Source organism: Pogonomyrmex barbatus, unplaced genomic scaffold, assembly GCF_055798465.1.
Source record: "Pogonomyrmex barbatus isolate J1 unplaced genomic scaffold, ASM5579846v1 scaffold3, whole genome shotgun sequence".
Taxonomy (NCBI): domain Eukaryota; kingdom Metazoa; phylum Arthropoda; class Insecta; order Hymenoptera; family Formicidae; genus Pogonomyrmex; species Pogonomyrmex barbatus.
In genome coordinates, this window is record NW_028297127.1 from 4,454,136 (window position 1) to 4,472,353 (window position 18,218).

Below are 18,218 nucleotides of genomic sequence, written 5' to 3' on the forward strand. Positions count from 1 at the left end.
TATTTCTATCAAACATTACCTTCATTATATATCTGAACGATGCGAAATGTAATGTGACAGTTGGAAATTTCTCATATAATTATTCGCAATCCTTATATTTTTATGCATACTATTATTCCTAATCAATTTTGTTTCATGATTTATTCAAACTAATTTTTTGTTAGTAATCATGATTTATTACATAGACTGTATTTCAAAATTTACTATTAATGCTGCTAATGTATACTATACGTTACGTGAGCTATAGATTTGCAGTACTGGCAGTGAATTTTGGAACACAATTCTAGTCACTAGTATAAATTTATTAATTTTTTTCACGATACAGATGACGAGTATAATGCTTGTTCGTGCATAAAATTATAATTTCTACGGTGATATGACAGTAATAATGTTGCTCGAAATGAAAGTATCATTATTAATACTAATAATTATAATTCTTGTTACGAATTGCATCTCATTTTTATGTCCTCATTTTGTCAGAAATATTTCTTTCTACTTTCATATCCGACTATCCTATTATGACTTATTAATTTACCTTCTTATTTTAGTAGGATGGACTACAACTACGACATAAGAGTTGTTACATCTTCTTTGCAAAATATGCTTATTATACTCACTCAGCGAAGTACAGTAGTTAGTAAAGTACAGTAAAGTACAGTAGTTAGTTGAACTCCTTAGAGTCTTTATGTGAAAATTGAGAGATAAGCGAATTTTCTTTAAAAGAAATTGAATGCCTTGTGTGATATATCTGCAATAGAAGTAATAAATTAATAAATAATATTTTGAAAAACGATTTATTATTAAAAATACATTTTTATAGTAAAATACGATTAAATAATCCGCATTAGTAGGTTTGCATGTGCCCCTACATGTATACGAATATATAACTCTCGCTTAAATTTTATATTATAAAACACGAAAACTCATATGCTTATGCGGATGGTAACTGACAATATTTATACGGATTTAATTACATGGAAATGGAGAAAAAACTGATATTACTAGCTACGGGAATACTGGACAATTTTCAGTATTACAATATTTACAACAATCAATATATCTGCTCGAAGAGTTGATAAATGATAATAATCAATTTTAATTAATTAATAATGCTTAACAATGATTAATTTTTGTTATTGCAACGCTTTTAAAATTACAGATTTTCGAATTAGATAACAATTTACTTAGAAGGAATATAAAATTTACTTAGAAAACAATTTGCATGAATATTTAAGATAAAATGTTTAATTCGGATTTTTATTTTTAGAAACTATTATTAAAAATTACTCTAAATGCATGAAAAATTTCTATAGTAAAAATGAGAACAACTTAAGGATTACACATCAAGGAATAAACATTTAATTTATAAAATAATCAATATTATTTTACATATAGCTATTCAGCTATCTTTAAAAATTTAATTAATATTTAATTATCACCATCCTATGTATGACATTTTCAAATAATAAAATTGACCATTATTGCTTTTCCATAACCTTATAATATCTAATAATTAATTATTGTTTTAATCATAATTAATTATTCATCATTGAAAGCGTCATGTATCGATGTTGAAATTAACCTGATTAGCCTTAATGTACATAACAATACGTATATTATGATTATCCCTGTATTGAAGATGAATTAGCTCAATTTAATTATCCTGCATTCCTCATTGCCTGTAAATGATGAATCATGATTGATCGTCGACGATGAAATCTCGCTGTTCACCGTTGCACCATAAGTGAATTTCCAACAAATTCGCTCACGAGAAAACGCAGAATCAACGCTCGTAGCACATTTAATTTAATTTAACGGCAGGTACGTTTCTCCTTGATATCTCTTTCAAATTATTTCCTACTAAAAGTAAAAAGATTATAGTTTAAAAACAGCGTATATTTGCTATCCCACAAAGCCGTTTTAACCGAATCTAGTCAAATAGATCGACGTACTGCCACAGTCTCTGAAGTCGACTGCTTCGACTCAAGATACATCTTTCGCTCTCACATCGTGGATTCGCGTCGGCTTTTGTACGATCTCTAAATCATGCTTCTTAATTCCAAGAATGTTCTCCTTTGCTGAGATGAGAAAGCGAACGGCCGACTTGAGAAAGTAACAACAGACATTCTGCATAATTCGATAGTTTAATGTAAAAGGATTACATTTTATAAAAAAAATATAATTTTTTAGTTGATATTTTTGCACTAACAAATAGAAGATTTGATGTATACGCGATGTAAGATTATATATTTCTTGACATTCCAACTACTACGTTTTATGAAAAAATATCGTTATGTTAAATGGCTACATTATTTTTTTCTATATTCCTTTATTTTTATAATAAATGAAAAATAGATTTTTCTTCTCTTAGCAATACCAACTAAAAAATTAAATAATCCACACTTACATCTCTTTCGCATCAAGCCATCGAGTTACATGATATTAACAAATTATTCCACGTTTACGCTATTGAGTGTTTCGTGTCTCGGTGATCCTGACGTATTTAACGAAATATGTATGAGGAATTTTATCTACAGATATAAGGCACGACACACGCACGTGTGCGATTATCTCGTGTATCTAAGTGTAATGTCTCTACATCTGTATACTGTATATATGTATATGACCGAACAATGTAAGCGTTAATTGTGAGTTGCGCATAAACGTATTTTCCATAGAAAATGGAGGCACCATGAATAAACGTACAGTACTATTGTTGCGCCGTATGCATAGCGCGATATACTAACGTGATAACGTGTCAGCCTATCTGCGCGTGTCTTTAAGACAGATCAATTCGGGATGTTGCCGGATTTCGAAAGTTAACAACGTAAACAAAGAGTGAAAAAAATAAATAGCGTGTTAATATATCGATATATGCTGAGAAGAACGCTAATCATTAGTGATACGGTTAGTGATACGGTTTTAGACAATATGTTTGAAATGTATAATTTCGTTAATCACGCCGACGTTATTTCGATACTTTGAATAATTCGATGTAATTTTAGGCCAACAGAAGAAAAACAAAACGCGCAATTTCCGGCTGTTCGCGGCACAAGCGCGAATTCACTTTCTAACTAAGAGGCTGTTTTAGAAGTCTGAATCTGTCGAGGGAAACTCATCATCAAACTCGCAATTACGATCAATCGCATCGTTAAGTTCTTCCTCTCAAAGTTATTATATTTTCTCTAGTTTCAAATAATGAACAAGGTAAAGCATTTGATGATGTAATCAAAAATGCAAAAATGGTTAAAATAATAAGTCAATCAATGAAAATAGAATCGAATAATCTGTAGTTAATAAAGAGTCAAATATTATTAGTTTAAATAAATGTTGATCTAAAGGAAAAATTAATTTTTATTTTTATAAGTAATCTTTTTAAAGGATGTAGCAATATTAAATAAGTTTGAAAATGGATTCCGTGATCGTACAGATCCAGCCTGCTGGAAGGGCGTTTATCCTAGTGATAATCCACCGCTCGAATCACCATCACGATTTTTCAGCGATGCCCTTCTTACGCTATTTACCCCGTTACTCCCACATTAATATCTCGTTAAGTATAGTGACTATTTCTACATTATTTACAGAGCGTTACAAATGTTAGTCGATAACATTTGTACGTTTCCAGCTGAGATGCTTCACTCGCCACATCAGGATTTGCGGGCTCGCAGTATTACGAGTACGGCCTAAAAATCCAGATATTTTTGAACCGTTGTCTAAAGAATATTTTTCGCGATATGTTTTATAGAGCGAAATAGATGGTTATAAACTGAATTTTACGTGAAATGCGAACGACTGCGAGTTTTCCGACAAGAAAGGATAACAAGGAGGACGCGTAGCATAAATGACAGTGATGGGTGAAGCATCTGGAACACAATAAATTATCAACTACCGCTAACGTTACCTTTCAACGTTAGAGTCATCTCTGAGAACATTCATCGTTTCGCGACGCCCAGCGGGACGTCAGTCGCCTTTTGTTAACCCGTTGCCTCGCGAGCCATTTCGACATCTGACTTTGTCTTCTTTACACTCAGCCATTCTCGTGAGGCAACAGATTGACATCCGTTGGATTCTCTATTCGATTGAACGCCGTTTCGAGCCGAGAGTACAGTTCTCGAGAACAGCCGACGAGGTTGGCGTAGTTGGGAAAAAAAAAAATCAATATTACAGACTCGCTACTTTACAGAAATATGCTACAAGTATTGTATGGACTTTGGAGCGTCACTCCCTCTCAGTTTTTGAGCTCGTCGCTCATGCATCAGATTGCGTATCAGTGGAATCCGCTTAAAGATAGCGGTGGTGTGATGGGTGGCAAATGGTCACCGCAGGTCGGGAAGTTCGGCGGTATCGGCGGCAGATCCCCGTGCGTTCCCACGTGCAGAATCAGGTTCATGCCAATCAGTATGTGGAACAAAAAGTGGCAATGGAATAGCCAGTATCCTATAAAAAAAGCTCGATATTAATTTCCGCCGACGTAAACGTTAATAAATGTTAACCACGATAGTTATTTTACACTGTACCAGCTTATGATGATAAAATTTATAGTAATAACTACTTTCAATGAATTTCTGTAAAAATTTTAGTTGTTAGAAATTTGCAGTATTATAATAATTGATCTTATCGTATTAATAATACGATATTAATCTCGCGTTAACATCGCGAGCATACAGCATTTTAAATTAAAATAAATCTTGATATTTTTTTTTTTTTATATAATATATGATTTTAAAGATATTACTTGTTTTATTAAAATGCGTAACCGGTTTTTGTTCGACAAAAATGATTTGCTTGCAGAAATATAGAATAATTTCTAAAATCGCCATGTAGTATACAATTGGCATTAAATAGAGTATAATTAACGAAATATACAATAGAAGTAGGTTAGTATAAATGTATTGTGAAAACTTTTGCAATTATGCAGCAACTACAAATGGAGGCCGTTTGCATCTCATTGAGCTATCGCGCGAGAAGTTGTTGTTGTTAAACTTACCTGGATTGTCCGCGCGGAAACGGAAGATGACATAACCATTGTTGGGAACAGCGATAGTGTCCTTAGCGGGGGGTAAGTTAAACTGTCTGTGCAGAAGACCTCGCTTATCGAGATCGAGGGCGTGTTTCAAATTGATTTTCTTTACGTTCCTGTCGGGAGAACGCCCAATACCAACCACATTAAACGCGTATCCGTGCAAGTGGAAGGGATGAGACAGATTGGGTTGTTGTACTGTAAAAAAAAAAGAAAATTAAGTAACAAGTAAGATTAAAACAAGTTGTTTTAGTATTAAAAAAATTACATTGTAATATGTAAAAAAATATAGAAAAATATAGAATAAAAGTTATAAGATTAAAAACTTTAATAGTTTCTTTAAATGCAGTTTCTTTGAAGTATTTTTCTCGTGATGCAGGAATAGTTTGCGTGAAGAGAGCGGACGTAGCAATCATAGCAAATAACGGCGTACACACCTTCGTCTACGAGAACCACCTCGACGATTGCGTTATGTGGTATGTCGACCTGATGCGTGCACATGCAATTGGCGCCGCAATCAGCCGGTCTGTTATCACCGTTACAGAATTGTTCAGGTGGGATGTCATCGATCTGCGAGAGCGGAGGCGCCGGCGGGAACGTAAACGAGATCTCATCCACGAGAGAAATCACGTGATCGCCGGTCGGCGCAACTATAGATATACCAAGATTGCATAATGAATCGCTATTATTTCTTACGTGTTAAATAAATATTTAATAAAGTAATCCTGAAGTGAAGGAAAAAGTTGAAAGTTGTAAAAGACTTTACAATTGTTTTTATTTGTTATTAACAGAAAAATTTAAATTAATAAAAAAAATATATGCAATAAAAACACCAGTGCAGTAGTTGAAACACCTTATTTCAATACTACAAACACTTGTGGCAGTTTGCACTTGAAGTGGTTTGCACTTTATCAATCTTACATCATCGAATCTAAGTGTCTCGAAGAAAGAATCGCTGTACTTATAGCAAATTTCGCGAAGTACCTAGCTGAGTATCCTGCATAATACTTGTAGTTTCAGGAATCATCGAAGATGAACATGCAACGTGTAGAGATTGCATCCCTTTTGAAGTATATCTTTCTAAGAACACCCGAGAAGTGCCGTGTCTATGCCAAGCGAAAATCAAACGCAATCATCGCATGACGCGTTTGTTTCCTTTTTGCGAATTAAAACAGCTATTAGCGTTTCCTTACCGAGGAAGCGATTGTAGGTCTGCGGCTGGAAGACCTCTTCTGGTCTGTAGAACAGGAAGCGGAACGGTAGGAAGATCTTCACGTCAGGGCGTTGCTGCAGGATACCCTGATCGATGTGGCGGGCGTTTTTCAATTGGCTCACGCAAATCGCATCCTCGCGCGGTCGGTTGCAAATAGCATCCAGAGGATTCAGGACCTGAAGAAAAAAGATTTGAAAATTTCCCCCTTGTCACTTGAGTTTTATTGATTTAAAAAAAGTTTTGATGTTTAACAATTTTATTAATTTAAAAGAAGTTTTGAAGTTTAACAGCCAAGAACTCTGTTAATCTAACCAGTTAACTATTTTCTAATTTTACATTATATGCAATTTACTTTTAATATCGATGTATTTAATTTAAAACACATAATATAAAAATTTATTATTTCTTCATTTATGATTAATTCTTTTAAAGATGTGTTTCAACTTATAATTTGTAACATTTTAATTATAAACACCATTTTTTAATTTTTGAAAAGATTATTTTTAATTTAAAGTTACTTTTAATTAAAAAGTTTTTCTCCATTGTAATATTTCTAAACGTTTCACACATTTTTCCTTTCATAGCTAATGTGGATTGGGTAGCTTTCTATTATATCGTTTGAAGATAAGATTCCTTTATCTATTGTTATATTTCATTCATATATAAATCACATTAAAATCAATATTTTAATTGCAACATACTTTAAATAAATTTAAATAAAAAAATTATTTTAAGAACTAAGTTTCTTCTACTTGTCGCATTCGTACAGATGGCAGTGTATGTTAAAATAAAATTTCATAAAATCTAAAAAAATTGGATGCATTTTAATAAAATGTTTAATAAAATGCAAAAATTTAATCTTACTTTTAATTTAATTCGATGTTTTTTTATAATTTTTTATAGAAAAGTAAATATATACTTACAATTCCCTGTGGTAGACCGAAGTCATACGTAGGTGGTGCGGTAGATGGTTGATAAGGACCGCGAGCATATCGCAAGATAGCTAACTGTTGGGCTCGTGGGATTCCGCATTCTCCAAGCGAACGAAGTTGGATCCAATAAGCACCAGCAGGTTGATCGGCATTTATGACGAAATCATAACGTTCACCTGTTGAGGAAATATAAACATATAAATGACACTTGTCATAGAAATTAGTAGAATCATTTGACATTTTAATCAGCATTGTTAAAAATACTATTAAGATTGATTATGTCTAATAGAATTATTATACAAATAATTTTGTTTTTGATATAAATTTTTAAATTAACCAAATTGATTATTTGCTAAAGGATATTTTATTATGTAGTTTGTATATTTTATATATATTTTATCTTTTTTTATACATTTTTTGTAAAATTAGTTTTAATATCAAAAAGTTAATACTTTTAATAGAAAATTTTTTCTTGTTTTGTTTCATAAATAATTTATTTAATAATTGTTTAATATTAAAATTTGTAATAAATTTGAATTATATATTGTTTTACCTGAGAATGAAATTATAGTGTTCACTTGTACTGGATGCACTGCTTCACCATCGGTGGCGATAACTGTGAGAGTATGACCCTCGATCGTGATTTGGGAGGGGCATACTGATCCATACGAATTGATCAATCGGAATCGGTATCGACGGCCTGGAGTTATTGTGAATACTTCCAAAGGCGTATTTGTCATAAAACCGGTATTAGGATCCTATAATAAAAAATACAAGTTAATAAAAAAAGCATTGAAAATTAAAAAATATCAATTTATGATATCTAATAATTTTGTGTAATTATATAAATATTAATTTTTATTAACAATTTCATTTATCTTTAAAAATATAAATATACTTTATAAAGATTTTTATTATAAATTGGAATGTTTAATAACATTAGATATTTTTTGTTATTTAAAATTAATTAATGTCATAAGTGACGTACCCTGAATTGACCTTTTCCATTAATCAGCACGCTTTCAGGTGCTTGACCGGTATTGACTGCAAGGCGGCCGGGATAACGCTCAACAGCGCTCTCATGGAACCAATCACTGATGAGTATCACATGTGTGGTTAAATCATAGTCGTACAGATTGCTATTAGGGTCCTTGCTCGGTGGCTGTCGGATTACTATGCTTCCATAAAGACCATCTATCTTTTGCATGCCAGTGTGAGCATGCCAAAAATGTGTACCTTCATTTCCGGCTATCCATTGATATCTTTATACATATATAATATAAACATTTTATTTTATAAATCACATATAAAATGATTATATAAATTTTATAATATACATCTATAATTAGGATATATTATAAAATGTTTAAAACTGAAAAGTTTAGTTATTTTGAAAGACAATCACAAAAATATATTATTGTTCGATAATATAATCTAATTATAAATCCTGGGCATGTTTCTTCCTAAGAATCTAGATAAAAAGAGGGTGAGTCTTATAAGCTTAGAATATAATACTAAACTGAGACTGACAACTTAATTTCGAAACTAGCGGGAAATCATAGGAAAATTCTTAGATTTAGTTGATGTTAGGAACTACTCATTAGTCCTGCTCGTTTTCGCATATTATTATTATAACCAATTATTATATCTATATCATTTTAAACAGAGGCATCTGTTATATGTCCTTACCTTATCTTCGAATATCAAATAAAGTTTTCAATTTATTAAATTATGATAAATTTAATAAAACATAGTTAATTAGGTAACTCTAAAGAAAAAAAGCTTTACATAAGAAAATAACTAAAGATTAGTTTTTTTTTCTATAAGAAATATAAGTTTTATTTTTATTACGTTAAAAGAATAAGATTGCGTACCTGAACGTGTTACCCTCTTGAATAGGACACTGTGTCACGTAAGGTACACCATCGTAATACGGAGTTCCTCTTTGCCACACGCCGTGCCAGTGAATCGTGGCTTCCATTCCTTCCATATGATTTTCTACGTCCACAACGACTTTGTCACCCTGGCACACTTGAATGCTCGGTCCAGGGATCATCCTGTTTGCGGTCAAGATACCTCGCTCTACTCCATCTGCCAAGACACACTGACAGTCGCTCCATATGGTATTGGTTGCATTTGGTGTGCATACCTGACACGCTCTGAAAATTTATTGCAAGTTTACACAATACTTATTAAGAAAGTTAGGCAATCACTTTGTACAAAATTAGAACTATATATATAATCACATGAGAGCTCGATTTCAATTATTTTCCGCTAACAAAAATTATTACTGTTCTGCAAGAGTTGATTTCTTCTCAGGCGAAAAAAGTATTTCTATAAGAATTATTTCGTTATTTTGAAGATCACAATGACGAGTGATGTTACTAAATAAAGTAATGTTGTAATAAATTTTTATAAATTATAAATAATTATAAAGTATAAATAATTAAAATATAAATATTTTAATAAATTTTGATTTACTAAAGCGAGGCAACGTTAATCTGGCTTTGTAGTTTTTATTCTTACAGTCGTTTTGAGCATATATTCTGCATATACTCACGCGCCAAGTACGGTGTAATATTCAAGTGTGAAGTGATAATAGCATATTCTAGGGGGCTCATTTTCACGGCAGGCTCGAGCGCACTCATCGGGTGATGAGAGTGATGGATTTCGGCGCAATTCGGCGGTAGCGCGCTCATTATAATCGAGAGGTCGTGTCCTCGGTGGCCTCATCGTTACTCCCCGACTACCAAGATTGTCAATTCCGCCGAAACCACTGCGGAACACACCACTGGTTGGATGAGTTTGCACCAAGCCATGGGCTGTTGGGAAAAAAGTTGCGCTGTTGTCCTGAGAGAAGACATCAGTTTTGAGAGTTGGACTCCAGAAGGAAGACGACACTGACTGATCCGCGGCTGTTGATTGATCTGCAACAAATATATATAAATTGTAGATAAAAACGAAAGCTTGTAAAAAAATTGTTTAGTAGTCAATTAAAATAGAAGAAATTAAATATCTGTTTAGGGATTAACAAGCAGGCCAGCCCAAAATTCGTGAATTGTAAAAATGTATCTTATATACATGTGAAAGTTATGTATTTGTATAGATCACTTTTTACAAGATTATTTAATCTTGATCTTTGATTCATTTAAAGATTGCGAGATAAAAATAATACAGATGTTTTAGCAAACATCACAAAGAAATAAATGTCAAAGTCTTTTAAATATTTTCTTAATTATCTGTAATTGCAGAACATTACATTTAAAAAATTTCATTTATTTTTTAAATTTAATAATAACTTGCAATAAGCATTTGATTATTTACTTGTTTTATAGACATTAATTTCACTTAATTTCAAGAAACAAGTTTTCCAGGAAAATAAGAAGCAAGACATAAAGAAAATAGAATTCATATTTCGCCATTTATTTTTTTTTAGTGACAAACTGGATTTCCAACTTACGAAATAGTAAGTTGTTACTCATGAATTTTGTAGGATCGAGTGTGATGTATCATTATTTTGTCGTAAATTACGAATGGTGTCGTAACTCTATCATTACGAGTTCTCTTTCTGCTTCTATTCCGGCATCAATCAATCGTGCAAGTGTAATGCAGAAGAAACAGGAAAAGTTTGACTATTGTAATTTTAGCTTGTTACGTTTATAGTAAACAGGTTTACAGTTTCATTTTCTAGCAATTCATAAGGAACCACATCAAAATTGAAATAACCAAGTTGAATCTTCTTAGAAAATTTTCAAATCTAAATCTGGGAAGTTGTAGCCTTGTAAATACGATTTGGATTCATGTATTTATGCATTTGTGGTTGATCGATCATAGCTCAGAAAATCGGAACATTATCGTCCGCAGAGCGGAAATAATTTTCGAGTAGAGTAGAAAGCTAAGTTTTTCACAAGATTGTCAGAATCAGATTAGGTTTAATAAGTGCATTTGAATACGTGAAAGTTCGATGAAGTTCAGACATTCTTGTGCAGATATAAATGGCATTCTTGTTTAGAGAGGTACACTAATCCCGAGCGTAATTTAAGAGATCTTATAAGGAAATCTTATGCATCTTCTTAATCTCAAATGAATGATTCGTACCCGCTCACAATGTTTTAAAGTTTTTGTAGGCTTTAAATATTCTTATATTTGTTAGTTGTAAATAAGTATATAAAATTGTACTTTTAAATCTTATACCAAGTAATTTTTATTGTTTAAAAATATAAAAGCGTATTTCTCCACAATTAATAAATTAAAAATTTATTTGTCCTACCGAACTAAAAAATTATCTATCATCTCCCACAAATACAGTTTTTATAATTATGTTTGGAATTTAATTTTCATGTAAGATAACTAGATAATATAATGTTACTTTCAGAATATCTATATTAATTCATTATTGCATAACGATCAGATTAGCTTCTTCGATACGGAATTCCATGATATATATCGAAACAAAAAAGAGAAAACTACTCGCATTGTAGTCACGTTTAAAGGCAAAGGCATGCTGCGATAGAATGCGCTATTAGTAAAGATCAGCCGGCGCTGTTTGAGATTTATCTTGCGGAATTTTTCAAGTATGACGTCTAATATTTCATGCTTTATTCCGGTTGATTCTAAGGTTTATTCGGATAAATGAACGCAATTCGATAATATTCTATTTTATACGATGTAAAAGATATAGAATTGTATGCTTTTTGCAGTATTAATTATTACAATGTATTAATTTTTAATTACAAATACGTTGATTTTACATTTACTTTTTAAACTTTATTTTTTCCAATTTATCCATAATAGAGATTACATCTTTTTTGAAAAATATCTTTTTTGAAATATCAAACATATTTTAATTGTAATGTAACGCACTTTGTATTACATTACAATGTAAAAATTATGTACTTGTGAATTGATGTTGCAAATACATGACCTTCGTCAGCGGAAAAGAAAAGAGTGTTTTCCAATCATTGCAACAAGAAACTCAACGCGATTACTACCGGAACAACTTTGTGCTAACTTCTGTTCTTTTGCACATTGTAGTGGCACCGACATCTCCTTTCGTTCTTATACCCAAGCGAAACTATTCTCTTAGACATTTTTTTCGAATTACTTTCTTTTGTCATAACGATTTCGCAGTTTTCTTTTTGAGATCGTCAGTGAAACGCGAAAAGTTTTTATGATATCAAGAACGCATCACTGACATATTTATATGTGTACAATGAATGCTTGTTTAAAAACAAAATTTACGAACCCAAAGAAAAGGATAAACTATTTAAATAACGTTTTTGATATAATAATAATTGAATAATAAAAATATTTAAATAGTAATTTCTTTAAACAATTTAGGATTACTTAGAATTAAGTTTTGACTTACATATATAATAACATAAAGTAATAAAATCTTATGTTTTAATTCTTATTATTTAAAGATGTTTGAAGTTCTTAATTTCAGGAAATAATACTTTAAATCTAGTTAAAATTACTCATATTACATAAATTACTATAATTACAGATAATTTACAGATTTTTTTTATATATTTTGCATCATTTGTCTGTTCTTGATGATTGACAAACTACTTTAAGCTACTGTGATTTTACTGTGATTCATTTTGCAATTACGATGATTTAATGCAAGCGATTGATTCTCCACTCGTGTTTCGAATCCCGTGAAATTGCACCGGAGCACAAATGTGCGCCGTATGCTCGTTAATCCTTTTTTCCATCGAAATCGTTACGTGTTATACGACGAGTGACGTAACGGGCACGTATTGAGCTACAAATTCCCGCGATCGAATTGGCTCGACGTCAATCTGGTAGACGTCGAAGTTGGAGCGGTATTTTCTGGTCGTATCGCCGGTTATAACGTACTAGGAGAAATACTATTCCGACTGCCGAATGATTTATACCCCGATGAAAGTCGTGGTGCGCACCACCGTGCTGTAGCCGCGTTTCGCCATTGCAGTGCGTAATACCGATTCTACGAAATATATCCGTAAATTGACGAAATAACAATATATTATAGTCCAGTAGTAAGTTACGCCCGTTTGTCAATGTAAAAATTTTTCGTACAATAATTATAGGCTAGCTCTGTAATTGCGTCGCATGTTATCAAGATATATTATTTATCAAATCATACACGTCGATTATGTTTAATCTACATTCACAAATGGAATGCGAAATACGGGGTTTGTAAAGTAACTTGAAATAACAGTGGACATAAAAATTATTATTCTACAATCACTATACAGAAATAATTTTTTTAGTACGTAAAAATTATATACAATTTTTTATATATACAACACATAATATTTTAATTTTATAAATAGGCGGCATATATAGTTAAAAATTTGATATTAAGAAAAATATGTTCATTTTGACATAAATTCGGCGCTGAATTTTTTGAATGTAAAGCAACATTTTTTTAAGTTTTTCATAATATTCAAAGGGAATTTAAATAGGGGAATTAAGGGAATTAAAATAAAAGATTCACAGATCTCTATCGTGGAAAGTCTACTTGCGCGTCCGATAGGAACCGTCACGTGGCTGCCCGACGTGACGATGACAATGAGGCGATGAGGCAATGTCGCGTTAGGTCGGTCGCGTCATTTAGAGCGAATGCATAATGCGAGCGTGTAATGACTCGCCCTCACGACTCGCTGTTCGTTATACCGGGCGAGATGGGTGACGGGGCTGTCGTAAGACGACTCGCCGTAAGCGCGAAGTCGCGGTTGTGCAAGGAAAAAAAAAACAATGAATTAAGTAAGACAAAATCGCGCTTTCACGCTGCCCCGCCGTTCCTTTCGCGCGGCAATTAATTCGCCACACCGCTATTTTTACCGCCTGCCACAATTGTTCGACCAGTTTCCGAGTAACAGTACATCTTGAGGCACGACCGATGCTTTCGCGATTGTCCCTACTCGTTGCTGATCTAACGAACGACTTCTGCACACCGCGATCTAATATTCTATGTTTTAATATATTTACTCTTACATAATATCGTAAGACTGATCGAATAAGCGAAATAATCGACGATTAAGTTGCAAATTTTTTAAATCAAAATATCCGTTTTGTGAAGCACAAATATCGCCTTATTGAAATTAACTATCAGGCTTTAACAAAAAATGCACTTTCGAAAAGTTAATTATATCTATTTTACTGTAACAGGAGGTTCTTGTGAAAGAATATTGGTCGTCTAACTCAACGTTGAACTCGTGAAATGCAATTGCACAAAACAAACATATGGCATTGCAAGATATACACGCGTAACATATAATTTACATAATTTTCTTTTCCGCGTGCTTTGGTAATTAGCATGATTTTTCTTTATATTTGTGTCAGAAAAATAGTTCAAAAAATTGATGAAAGCTTTCGAAGAAAATCTATTAAATTCGTAACAATTAACGTATAAGTATCTGAATTCACATCTATCAATATTATATCTTCTATCTATCATCATATCTATCTGTTTTTATGTTAGAAACAATTCGCACATTGTTACAGAAATTATTTTATAAATATCTTGTTTTTATAATCTGAGCTATAAAGATAATTTAATTAAAGATAATAATTTTCTTAAATATAATTCAAAGATTTAAAAATCCATTCATTTTTTTTTAATTTAAATGTTACATCTTCAATATCAAATTTCTTTGAATTTTATATGCAATAATACATCTCATCCCAAATTGTTACTTTCTCTTTCAATTTCTTGCAATATTTCTTGCATATTCAATTTTCAACAGTATAAAGGAACCATCATTTGAGTTTACGGAATTAAAGAATGGCCTCTTTAGCAGAAGCTGCGGCTCGTTTACGATTGGTTGATTGGCACGCGATCGCGCGTGTCTGGGCAGCCGCACTTTCTTCAGTCACTTCACGTCTCCTTCCCTTTCTTTCATGCAACTCGACACTCCGCGTAATATTGCACATTTTTACAAACGTGTGATTAAGCTTGCGCCTGCGGCAAGACCCTTCAGAGACGTTCCCGCCCCATTAATTATCTTTGATACTTTGATATCTTACTTTAACTGAATGGAAAGGCCTTTCAACTCAATTTAAACTTCTTACGACTCAGAAGACAGAAAGTTCCCTTTCTTATATATATTTTTTTTATTTGGCTTCGAGCCAAAACCGCATCATTCTTCCAATGTCGGAAGAAATGTGTCGAGATGACACGTATGTAGCGTTTAAAAACATTTATGCAAAAAATTGCAAGCAATACAAAGAAAATAGAAAACAAAACAAAAAGTTACAAAGTTACGTAAAATCACAATAAGGAGTGATTGATTCCGTTGATTGATATTTTTTTTCAAGATAATGGAGCATTACCGTTTACAAATGCGAGTGGAACGTTGTCCACTATGAAATCAGAAGCGACGATCGAGATGAGCATAACTAATAATCTCCCGATAGTTAATGCAACTAAATGTCAAACAAGACACGTAAGATGTACACGATATCGTAGGGCTGGAAGCGCATGTATCGGGTGTTTCTAGAAAAGTAAATGTGAATGAAATAGACTTCGTATCATTTTAAGTAATAATATGCGAATCCACAACAGTTCCGTTACTTCTACACAATTATTACTTTAACAAATTAATTTCAGCAATTATTTCTTCCATGTAAGATTCTAGAGATAAAAAAATTCAAAAGCAAAGCAAGCAGACAATGAAACGCGAGGAAGTGGGAGCGGAATCTCAGAAGTTGAATGATTAAAAAGTGTAATTTCGTTTCGAGCAATTAAACATTCGCGTGCCAAGTCATAAAGGATAAGGATTTACACGAGCCTCTCATATTTACAGAACTATTGATTTGTTCTGTCAGCGAGTGCGAAAGTGTGAAATGATAAAAAGAAGTATGTTTTCCGCAGTTGCGCTGATGAGTTACAAAGAGTCACAAATGAGAAAAATTTCAGCGTTATTCATGTATGCGCACTCAGAAAGATCGGATTTTCTTCTCACTATGTATACACGTTATTGATATTTACCGTGGGAGTCACTAGACCGAGATTGCGACTCGTCTTGTGAAAGTTCAAATAAAATGCCAGCAGTCGGCTTATGACGTGACGATATCGAGTACGTTTAATGTCGCATCTCGATCGCAGTTCTTCGTCCTCATTTTGTGAGCAGGAACATTCGAAAAACATTCTAATGAATTCGTGCTATTTTATTTAAAAAATTCAATTGCAAAAAATTATTAATTAATATGCAATATATTTGTAAATTTAATTGCTCTCTATATTTAATTCATTAAAAGAAATTTTTTATTGCAATATTTTTATAAAACTTTTTGATTATTGAAACAATTTGTATACATTTTAGACAATTTTTTCGTAAGATTAAAAAAAATAAAAGATCATCAATTGCAACGGAGTTTACGCGAAGCAATCACAGTTACTTGAAAAGATTCAACTGAGAAATACATAAGCCGGAGGGAGTGCAGATGGAAAGTACGATGATCCGCTCGCAAACTTGGCCTTGTCCTTGCCCTCATCTCATCTTACAGAACGGCTCGAAGAGTTGCTGTCCTCGTGGAGGTACTGATATTCTTGTGCAAACGAGTAACGGAGAGTGAAAGAAAAAGATGGAGAAACGGGAAAAGAGATTATGTCGACGCGACAAAAGGAGCGGCCGCGTTAAGATCGGCACGTAATGACAGCACGTAAACACCGCCTCGACTGCGCTAATGGACGTAATAACTGCGATTTGCGGAGCAAATCGAGGGAGGGTCCCGGAGTTGTATTTCAAATTGCAACGCACGAAAGTTAGTCGCGGCCACATGTAGGTAGATAGGAGAAATTATTTCGAGAAACGTATTCATCATTAGCGTACGCCAATTTCCAGCTCAATCGACGCATTATTGAAAGTGCTTCGCTGTGGAGAAGCGTGTATTTCTCTTATTAAACCAAAGATCGGGCGCGACGAGAGATATCTCCTTGCCATGATTGCCGCTGCGATTTGTAAAAGATATCTCTGGAAGGAGGAAGAGGAAGGCTTGAGAAAGTGTCCAAAAAAGTGTTTCTTACCGCGTTGCTGATGAGATATCGCAACCGGCTACATCCACCGACGCTGATACATGATTAACGATTTAGACAGATTAGAAGCCTCAACGCGTCCAAAATAATAGAAGACTCAACCGCACGCTCCGAATGAGTTCCTTCGTTTATCGCCCATTTATCTAAATGTTCATCTAAATTGGGATGGAAAAAGTACTTTGCACCTTCGCTCCTTTTAATTGCTCATCCGTCTTCGAAAGTCAACGTTTCCATTTCACGCGATTTATCTCCGAAACAAGAATAAAGTCGTTACCAACTGCGAGAACGCTAAAATCACTAAGCACGAACAATTACCTACTCTCGGGGCCTCGGAGATAACGCGATTGCTTGACGCCTTAACGCGGCACTACTTGGCCAGGGCAATTAATCGATAATTAATACCGAGCATCGAGGCCGAGCACTCGAGCTTCATCGTCGTTTGTAAAGATCCTTACCACGATTGCGTTAGCCGCGGGCGAGCACCTGCTTTCTTAGCGCCTCCGTAGCGCAAATAAGACGATCGCGAGCCACTTAAATAAATGATTCGCTTGAACGAGCGTTACAAGAGAAAGGCTTATCTCCCGCTACCGCGTCGCCGTTGCCGCCGGAAGTGCCCGTTTACACACGCACACACGTAAGAATGAATTTCACGGTCGGCAATATCGTCGGGATCGTCCTACTAACTCTCAGCTCAAGTGTCTAAGCAACGAGTTTCCTCCGGTTGCCTCCCACGATGCAGCTTATGCTCGCATGAGTGATTCGCGATAGAGTACTTTCATTGATGGTCACGATACCAAGTTGCGACTCCACCCACTCCTGGAATCGGATGATGTATTGAGAAGGAATAGAGAAGTTTCTTTCTTTTGCGCCGACCGGCTGACCCGACTCGGACGCTAGTTCACGCATTGTAATTTTCGCAGTACCGTAATTATCGGTACCGCTCGTCTAACGATATATAACACGATATATAGATTGCGATCGTAAAATATTCCCATGGCTTTCCCTTCTATTGACGAGCGTCGGTGT

At 33.6% G+C, this 18,218-nt stretch overlaps 1 protein-coding gene across 1 annotated transcript in view; it reads right to left on the minus strand.

Moving 5' to 3' along the window:
• Nucleotides 1-132: 132 nt before the first annotated feature.
• Nucleotides 133-18,218, minus strand: part of LOC105423303 (multicopper oxidase 3) — a 49,703-nt gene continuing 31,617 nt past the window's right edge. Inside the window, exons 2-10 of the mRNA XM_011633003.3 lie at nt 9,726-10,092; nt 9,040-9,324; nt 8,154-8,427; nt 7,719-7,923; nt 7,157-7,341; nt 6,214-6,409; nt 5,458-5,670; nt 4,988-5,218; nt 133-4,437 (exon numbers count right to left, since the gene is read on the minus strand). Of these exons, the coding sequence (XP_011631305.1) occupies nt 4,268-4,437; nt 4,988-5,218; nt 5,458-5,670; nt 6,214-6,409; nt 7,157-7,341; nt 7,719-7,923; nt 8,154-8,427; nt 9,040-9,324; nt 9,726-10,092 (2,126 nt within the window). The 3' untranslated portion in view covers nt 133-4,267. The remainder of the gene's footprint in view (nt 4,438-4,987; nt 5,219-5,457; nt 5,671-6,213; nt 6,410-7,156; nt 7,342-7,718; nt 7,924-8,153; nt 8,428-9,039; nt 9,325-9,725; nt 10,093-18,218) is intronic.